At 38.6% G+C, this 9,596-nt stretch overlaps 1 protein-coding gene across 2 annotated transcripts; it reads left to right on the top strand.

Moving 5' to 3' along the window:
- Positions 1 to 5,480: 5,480 nt before the first annotated feature.
- Positions 5,481 to 9,082, top strand: s1pr3a (sphingosine-1-phosphate receptor 3a). 2 transcript variants are annotated; one of them, XM_005170501.6, is made up of 2 exons: positions 5,481 to 5,774; positions 6,497 to 9,082. In XM_005170501.6, the coding sequence occupies exon 2, from the start codon at positions 6,609 to 6,611 to the stop codon at positions 7,794 to 7,796; it is 1,188 nt and encodes a 395-aa protein (XP_005170558.2). In that variant the 5' UTR covers positions 5,481 to 5,774; positions 6,497 to 6,608; the 3' UTR covers positions 7,797 to 9,082.
- The last annotated feature ends 514 nt before the right edge of the window (positions 9,083 to 9,596 follow it).

The raw sequence follows: 9,596 nt of genomic DNA, 5'->3' as shown, positions 1-9,596 counted from the left end.
AATATAGGTGGATGGAAGCATAGCTTTTGTTGTACTGCCATTAAAGTGCCTGCTAATCATATTCATATTGTTAATTTGCCTTAATTAACAGGTCATCCACTGCGTAAAGCATATGCTGGATAAGTTGGTGGTTTATTCCGTTGTGGCCACCCTAGATTAATAAGGGACTTAGCCGAAAAGAAAATGAATGAATGAATAAAAATATATCAAATCATAATTTCTGAGCATTTGTGCCAGTCGGGATTCGAACTCAGGACATTTGCAGCACACTTACTTTGTGCAAACTAGGTTACATGAAATAGGGGGTTTTCCTGACCCTGTCTATCAAACACAGATTAGCTAGGTCTTGAAACGCTTCTGAAATGTCCGTTGCTATTAATTTAGTCACGTGACCTGGGTTGTTTGAATCATTTTAGTCCCGTGACCTGGGTGCTTCGAACCAATTTAGTCACGTGACCTGGGTGCTTCGAACCAATTTAGTCATGTGACCTGGGGCCTCATGTACGAAGACTTGCGTGGAAATCATACTAAAACATTGCGTACGCACAAAGCTGTAAATGTACGTACGCAGAAAAAAATTCAGATGTATGAAACACTGCGTACGCCGAATCCCACGCATATTCTTTTGTACATCAGAATGAACGTGAAACTGAGCGCAACATGCATGAGCACAAAACCCCTCCCTGCCTCCTCCCCCGTATGAATATGCTAATGACTCAACTTTGGCAAAACCCAACGAAAAAGCAATGGCAAAAGCAAGCAAGAAGAGAAACTTTGAACAGAATGTGAATGTGAAAGACACTTTGTAGAGTGCAATTTAACACAACTGCCTCTAGGAGTCGCCAATGGAAATAAAACAGACACGCACAAAAAATGTGCGTACACCAGCCATAAAGCTGGCGTGGAGCTGCGCACATTCCCACGTTCAGTTCATCGTTAGTAAATCCAAACGTGAGCGATTCTGAGCGTGAAACCTGTCGTACGCAAAGTTTTTGTGCGTACGCAGTGTTGATACATGAGGCCCACGGTGTTTTAGATCATACTTCAGTGCAGTGTTTCGAAACACATGCACTGAGGGATCTCGACACTGTGTTGAAACGCCTGTTTAGCGCCAACCATCCCAAGTCTAGTCTAGTCTTGCCATACTTTTTGATCATTGCTTTTTGTTTATGCTGTTTGCTGCCTGCACCGACCTCTCGTGACCATGACTACTCTGGATTACTCTAATGCTAATGTTTGTTCCCGTTTGGCCATTACCTGCCTGACTAAGCTTTCAATTAACTACTTGTGGATCCTCAACTCTGTTGTCTAGCATCCAAATGTTACACTTTATATTTCCACAAACAGTGGTTCTCCGTGACTGCTGTCTTTTAATACTAGTTTAGTAGAAGCAGAGTCTTTTTGTTTGTTTGTTTGTTTGTTTGTTTTGCGGTCATGACATTGAAAAAACCTTTTTGGTTTGCCAAAGAATCCTTTAGTAAATTGTTCTTGAAACAACTAAGAACGTCTTTTAAAAGTCTTGTTTGTATATCAATCGCCGTCTTCTTGATATCTTTTAGTCTGAAGAGTATCTTATCTTGGCATTTCCTATTGTTGCTTATCATTTCGCATTTAAAGTCCAGCTGTCCAAGAATAGCTGTAAACAGTCTTGGCACTCCTTCAGGTCTACTCATGCGTGTTGAACTGCTTTTCTGTAGATTTTAATAAAACTGTAATTAGGATTAGATAAAAACCAATGGGTTATTCCAGAACGCTATGAAAAGAAAGTTATGTGACATACTCTGATAAGTTGAAGTTTTATGTAAGCAGACTACCTCAGCATTTGGTTCCAAAATTGGAGGTAACTTTCAGGGTATATAGGGGTATAAGTTCTATACGCTCTCAGACATAAAGGTACACGAGCTGTCACTGGCGTGGTACCTTTTCAAAAGGCACCAATTTGTACCTTAAAGGGCCATAGTACAAAAGTGTTCCTCTTAAAATTTTTAGGAACTAATATATATTTTCAGGGTATTAATATGGACCATTCAAGTACAAATGTGTACCTTTTGAAAAGGTACCACCCTAGTGACAGCTCGTGTACCTTTATTTCTGAGAATGTAGTAACTTGTGCTCTTTGCGTTTGGTTTCCATGGGGTTCCATGTTGAGAATGTCTTTCGTGTTGAGTTGACTGGGCTCCTAGTTTTGGAACCAACTTTGAGTAAGAAAGTTTAGGGTTAGTAAACCAAGAGTTCAGGTTAACTTCAGATAATATAACCTTGCTTTCTGGAATACACATTAGTTGGATAACGTTGTATAATACTGTGCATCAATGGATTTGCTCTTCAGTGTTTAGACTTACAGGGGGGAAAATTAACCACAGTCATGTCCATTGATAGCTAAAAGAAAGGATTTTAGCTTGTGCAGTGAGTGAACAGAGTCTTCTGTACATGATGCAATCCCAGATCTGCATGCAGAACAAGTGGAATGGGTGATCTGCTAAGTAAGAGAATAAATTTAAATTGCACTTTAGATTTGCACTTTCAGATTTAAAACTTAAGAATGCAAAAGCAGTCCATGTTACTCCCCTCACCACCACCCCCTAAAAAACATTCAATTTGCCCATTCATCATCCTCAGGCTGGAGTGCAAGGTTGGACACTGTCCTCTGGGAATACTGTGAGAATGTGAAGTCTGGTTTGCGCACAGCAAAGGAGAAGAGCTTTAGGGGTGCGCAAGAAAAGCTGTACAAGAAGCTTTGATGTTTTTTTATTTATTAATCATCGTGGATGATGTATAGTTATTTAGAGCCCAAGTCTAATTTTAGGCCAACTGTGTCACATATGAAACCAGACAGAACTTTTTTGTTTTGAATGTGTGTCTTGAGTGGGTCGAGGCTCTGGGAGAGTGATGACCTGTCACCCCAAAGAGGAGGGGGAAAAACATGGCATTTCGCATTTTACCATGAAAAAAACAATGTTTGATCAAAGAAAGGATATGGGATGTTGTAAGTGGAAATGTTGTGGGCCTTGGCTTGTCATCAGGAAAAATACCAAATGAGTCGGGTCAAAGCCGTGCACAGACCAAGAAAAACAACACGTCACGTACTTTAGGTTATTTTGGATGCCCTATTAAAGGAATAGTTCACCCAGAAATTAAAATTCTGTCATCATTCACCCTTGTTCTGAACTCATTTGATTTTTTTCTACTGGGTGTGAAACACAAAAAGGGAATTTCTACAGAAAATAGTTTGTCTTTTTTTTTTAAGCACAATTTTGGTAGCTGAAGCAGACACAAAATATTATTTAAAAAAATGCACAATTTAACCTTTCAAAAGTTTCCAAGCATCCTATCTGGGTCCAATTAGAACTGTTATCCTAAAAGTTTTTCCTTCATCTCAGCTTCCAATAAATAGTAGAATTGTCTCGGACAGTTTATTAGTGACCAATACTATTAAAATATGTGTTACTTTTAGGAACAACTTTGGGCTAATAAGTTCATCCACACTAGCACCTATAGTGACTAATGTATCTTTTTTACCATCGCGTTCTGATTCTGTTTTTTTGTGACTGGTCTTCTAAAGGCCTCAATACCATTAGGGACTTGTAAAGTCTGTTTTTGTCATTTTCAGATTTGTCTGAAAAGTTTAATCTTCCCAAAACTCACCTTTTTTTTTTTTTTGCTTCTTTTAGATAAGAAATTTTGTACGAAATCAGTTTACTCATTTTACTTAGCTTCCTCCTGATTCAAAAATGGGCACTATTCTTTCTTTTAACCCAAACAGAAAAGAGACAGTCTCTATTATCTATCGGTCAATAAATTATTTGAATTCTGATTCCTCTGAATTACCTAGGAATACCTGGGAACAAGAGTTGGGATCACCATCAGTGAAATAGAATGGAATTATATACTCAATTTGTGCACAGACATGCCAGATTAGCCAAAATATATCCGAATAAAAGTAATACTTGAAATAGGTGTGAATAATCTCCAGCAAATCACACACATATTTTAGTCTAAAATATTCGATACTTTTGAAAAAAACTTTTAACATATCAGCCACTCCAAACCCTCTAACAGCACTATTTGGAATTCCTTTTGGGCCAAATTTGCCCTCAACAACACAGAACGTTGTGATTTTTTCCACATTATTGACTTGGAGACTTATTCTCCTTAAGTGGAAACAGGCATCTCCACCTTCATATGACAGTGACAGATAGATAAAAGATTTTTTGTTTGTTTGTTTAAAGTTGGGAAAAATAGGTTTTCATTAGGAGAGACTTTAAAATCTTTTTACAAAACATGTAACTCTTTGTTGAATTTTATTGACACTATTGATCTTGAAGCAGTAGAGGAATAAAGTTTTTTATTTTTATTATTATTAATTTATTTATTTTATTGTTAGTTTTTTTGTTGTTTATTTATATTTATTTCATAAATTTTTAATTAGCATTTTAAAAATTAATTAGATTTTAATGACATTTAGCAAACAAAAGTAAAAAGGCAATAACAGTACAAATAGAAAAAAGCATATAACAGTAAAAAATTTATTAAAAGAATAAAAATAAATCACGCTATAAACCTCATATTGAGCATATAAACAGGACGGTACCGGAAGTTGAGGTTGACGGCATGGTGTATTAAGTAAAATATTGGCAATCATTCACTCCACAGTAACTGCCTCAAGTCTCAGAAATCTGTCATGCATAATTATTATTATTAAAAGAAAATGTTTACAAACTGTGGGAGTTTTATAACTATATTGTTTTTTTATGATCAATGATTCTTAGTAGAACCGTGAAGTAGAACAGTGTATTATTTATTTTTGTATCATATTGTATCTGCACAAAATGTTATTAAATACATTTGGCTAAAAATTTGTTATATTAATGAAATACTCAGTTCCAGTTTGTATTAGTTAACTAATACAAATTATTCAGAGAAAACCTGTCATCGAAGATGTTCTCTAAACCGAGTCATGACAACATTTGTGATAATAGTGCTGTAATTGATAAGGAGGACAGCAATATAATGCAATTATAACATATCTTTAAACAGAACAGTTTTGTTCGAATTTTTTTTAGCCTATTTCGATGTAATTTCAGAGGATACATATTGAAAATGATCTACTGACCAGTAGTTTAACAACATTTTCGCGGTCTTTCACTCTCTCACGCATTAATGTCGTGTAAAACAGTCATTCCTGCTGAAGTCAGGTGCCAAATGTCATTATTATGATGACTGGTACGGGATTAGGTCATTCTGCGTGACTTAACCCAGTAATTTCCCTCACTGCGGATGCCTGTGTAATAACATGCGTGGAAATAAAAACACAAACATCAGAGGATGCTCGCGCACGTGCGCGCTTCATCACCACCGTCTGAAATATTAGCGCGCGCGCACACTTTCCAAACAAACACAAATTCAGAACTATCCAAACACAGACGACGGGACGTTCATTCGCTGCCTGGAAAAAAACAGAAATGATGATGTTCCCGCCCAGAGTGTGAGGGAATGTTAAGGAAAGGCGCATTCAGAGTTTAGGATCGCTAACACGCAGGTGAAATATTTACAAAAACAACCTGACAGCACTTCGTTTTAACTTCAAAAACTTGGATATATATTTTAAAAAGGACTCTAAAGGGCTTTTATTTGAGAAAGCGGAGAAACGTCAAGGATAAATCATTTCAGAAGCCTGATCGTACTGTTGGAAGTTTTTTTCCTCTACAAAAACCTTTAAGTTGTTTTGAATTATGTAGAAACCCAAGATGAGCATCTCGCAGGACAAATAATCGGTAAGCCTGTTTTATCACATCATAGTTAATGTGTTATAAAAAAAAAGCCTGTGGCCATTTATAAGCTGAAGAAAAATAAAACTATTTAGCCGTAATAAAACATTGATAATAATTTGGCATTGATTTGAATCATAATTTAGTTTACTTTCCATGGTAGGGACCATAAAGTTATAAGGATAGTTATAAACTATGGCATGTCGTTTATTTTAGTTACAATTCAATATGCTACTCAAAGATTTATGATTACATGGTCACAACAATGAACACATATTTACAAAAAGTCTAGTAGAGTATTTAGGTGGAAGTCATAACAGTTCAAAGTGCAGCGTGGGAATGTTGGTAAATTAACTTTTTGTTGTCTTCATTCTAGACGTTAACTTAAGATGAAGTTTAAATAAGTATTGTAGTAGTCACTGTAAGACAGATATATGTAGGCTATTATACAGTATTGTCATTTAGGTTATCTGATTGTGAACTTCATTATACCACCTCAGAACAAAACTCATGTTTTACTTCAGGTTCAGAAACCTAAAACTGCTAGCCAGTCCCCAGGCTCTTTATTTGGCTTGTTTGAGATCATTTGTTTAGGTTTTCATCATGTTTCCCTCTGCTTAGATAATCTTAAAATAAACGACTAGCAAACCTAAAGGTTTAAATGTTTTCTTCAGGCCAAAATTTCCAGAGAGACTATGACATTTTATTTGTCTTTTTTTTGTAATTAGGTCCTCCATGAGTCATTATGTGTGAAGCAGTGGATCCCTTGTCCAACTTCACTGGAAGCTGCTAATCGACGCCATCTGCTGTTCAAAAGCGGACTTGGAGAGCGTGTGGAAAATGGATGACGAGCTTGAACCTGGAATGAATGATGTTATAGTTAGCCACTACAACCACTCAGGCAAGTGGGGAAGACCAAAAAGCACTGGTATGTGTAAGACGGCCTTCCTGATGTGCATCTGTGCTCTGATCGTGATTGAGAACATTACTGTTCTTCTGGCACTATGGCGCAACAAGCGCTTCCACAGCCGCATGTACTTTCTCATCGGCAATCTGGCACTTTCTGACTTGTTAGCTGGAGTGGCATATGTGGTCAACATCTTCACCTCCGGCCGTAATACTTTTTTCCTCAGCCCTGGCCAGTGGCTGCTGCGAGAGGGGAGTATGTTTGTGGCACTTAGCGCTTCGACTTTTAGCTTGCTTGCTATTGGGATTGAGCGCCACATGACGATGGTTCGTTTGCGGCCTTGTGAGACCGCAGGAAGGGGAAGGTTACTAGCTCTCCTGGGAGCCTGCTGGGCAGTTTCAGTTCTCTTGAGTGCCTTGCCAAGCCTCGGTTGGAACTGTTTGGACCGAGTCCACACCTGCTCCACTGTCCTACCACTGTACGACAAAAGCTACATAGCTTTCTGCATCAGTGTCTTCACAGCCCTCCTAGCAGCAATTGTAGTCCTCTATGTGCGCATCTACCAACTTGTGACATCTAGTGGGCGAAGAGTAAGTTCTCGTCCATCAGATCGGTCGCTCGCTCTTCTGCGCACAGTAGTGATAGTACTAGGGGTTTTTGTGGCATGCTGGGCTCCTCTTTTTTCACTACTGCTGCTTGATGTGGGATGCAGTCCAGAGCAGTGCCCGATTCTCTACAAGGTGGACTGGTTCATCGCTCTGGCTGTGCTCAACTCTGCTCTCAACCCACTGATCTACACGTTTTCCAGCAGAGAAATGCGAACTGCTTTCCTCCGTGTGCTGTGCTGTTGTCAAACCTCACTGGACTCTATGCCAACAGTGGCAGGGACGGCACTTCCGGGAATAGTCATACATACCGCAGAGAACAGCAAATCTAGCATGGCTGGAGCAGGTAGTGGTGCAGCCAAGTCATCATTAATGCAAAGTAAAGTTCCCACTCCGTCAAACTCCCACCATCAGGATCCTTCACAAACGGCTGTCACACACTCCTCAGGCCCAGGTAACCTGCTATCTGCGGTGCTGGTTAAAGCTGGGGCTCTTCCCGCTTTGGGGAAGTTCTGAACTACGACACTACCGGAATCAGCTCAAAAGAGCAGGGATTTAGTTAGTCCTAAGACGTTTGGCGATGGTTCCTCTGTAATCATGAGCTAGTCTTCAGTTCCTTAAGGATTACAAAGCTTTTCTACAAATGAGGTTTCAAAAGGACAACAGACTTGACTGAACAAATGCTGACCAAAGGATATAGAAACTGAATTAACGTCTACGTGTATTAATATTTATGAGCATGTGCAATGAGCACCTAACAGAGCCACTACAGAATGTAATCATTTGAAAAGCTTAGGTGTGCAATCTTTTTGGTATTAAAGTAAACCAATTTGCAAAACGGTATATTAGCTTTTCATGAAGATGAAAATGCCTTAACAGTATTATCTGCATTATTTTAGTACTTCGTGTGTATGACTGACCTAACATATTCTCACTAGACAAAAACATTTGGAATAGTTTGCTGTTACACAAGCTAGCTGTAATACTCCTATCACATAACAAACTGAGAGTTTTTTAGACTGTGGATCAGGGGTGTCAAAACTCGGTCCTGCAGATTTTAGCTCCAACACATCTGCTAGGATGTTTCCAGAAAGCCTGAAAAGAGCTTGATTAGTTAGCCCAGGTGTTTCTGATTGGGGTTGGAGCTAAACTTTGCAGCACACCGGCCCTCCAGCACTGAGTTTTGCCACCCCTGCTGTGGATGTTTACGGATAATATTCTGTGGAGCAGTTTACAAGCCAGAATGTAGAACGTGGTGGTTTTGTTGTGAATGTGTTGACATTTTGCTTTTGTATCTTACATAATACTGTCATAAGATTTAAAGTGTGGGTTTAATATGTCAGACAGTGTGAAGGACTTGTGTTGAGACTGCCTTGTTTGTGTTACTTTTATTTGGATTAAACCACTAGAGGGAGCTGTAGTATCACATTGAAACACACTGCGAATGTGAGGGGAATGCACAAGAGTATTCTGAGCACTATAATTTACAGTCGCTTGGTAGATGCATCATGGTAGCATAATAAATGGGTTTGCTTGTGAAAAATCATGATAAATGGCACCAATTTTTGAGCTCTACAGCAGTAAATACCACAGCTGTGCGTAATTGTGCTAGTTTGGGATATTATGGACAGCTCTCTTAAAGGGATTCTGCAGGTTCAATGCAAGTTATGCTATTGTGGTGTAATGTTGACTGTGTGGAAAAACTGCACACCTTTTCTGAAAGTAACACAAACATTAACACTATGAATGCTTTAACAACATAAGTTGAGAGAATGTATCATATAAAATACATGTTTATGAAATTATACACGTTGCTGCATAGTCATACTTGATTAATGAGATAAATGGGAGAGACTGCTTAGTCACATAGGTTTTTGCGTGTAGGGGGTTGGTTCAATGTGAATTTCCTGCCAACACACCCATTATTTCCCGGAGTCTCACATATTTCAGACCCATCTTCAGTCCTGCCACCCTCCCATTTTGTTATTTGTCCCAGAAAACTCCCATAGGACCCCCACCCCAGGTCCTCAGCTATTTGGTACAGTCTGTAACACCCCTGGGTAAGAATGGGACAATAACCGGTTTCAAGGTATACTGCGGTATGGAAAAGTCGAGGTTTTAAAACTGGCAAAAATTTCTGTTATACAGTTCCTACGATTTGTTTTGGCACCCTATCGGTACCACACCTATTTTATTTTGCTTTTAAGGCAACAGTACAGAAAAAACACAGGTACTCTAACATCGAAAGCCACTGGTACAAAATATTTTAAATGTTTTTTTAATATACAATATTTTGTGTTCAATGGGGGATTTTTT

The sequence above is a fragment of the Danio rerio genome, chromosome 22, assembly GCF_049306965.1.
Source record: "Danio rerio strain Tuebingen ecotype United States chromosome 22, GRCz12tu, whole genome shotgun sequence".
NCBI lineage: Eukaryota > Metazoa > Chordata > Actinopteri > Cypriniformes > Danionidae > Danio > Danio rerio.
Note: the sequence above shows the minus strand (reverse complement) of the source record. Positions and strands in the feature narration are given on the sequence as shown.

What these genes read in the sequence shown, in the direction of transcription:
- s1pr3a (XM_005170501.6), top strand. Translation starts at nt 6,609, where the DNA reads ATGGATGACGAGCTTGAACCTGGAATGAATGATGTTATAGTTAGCCAC.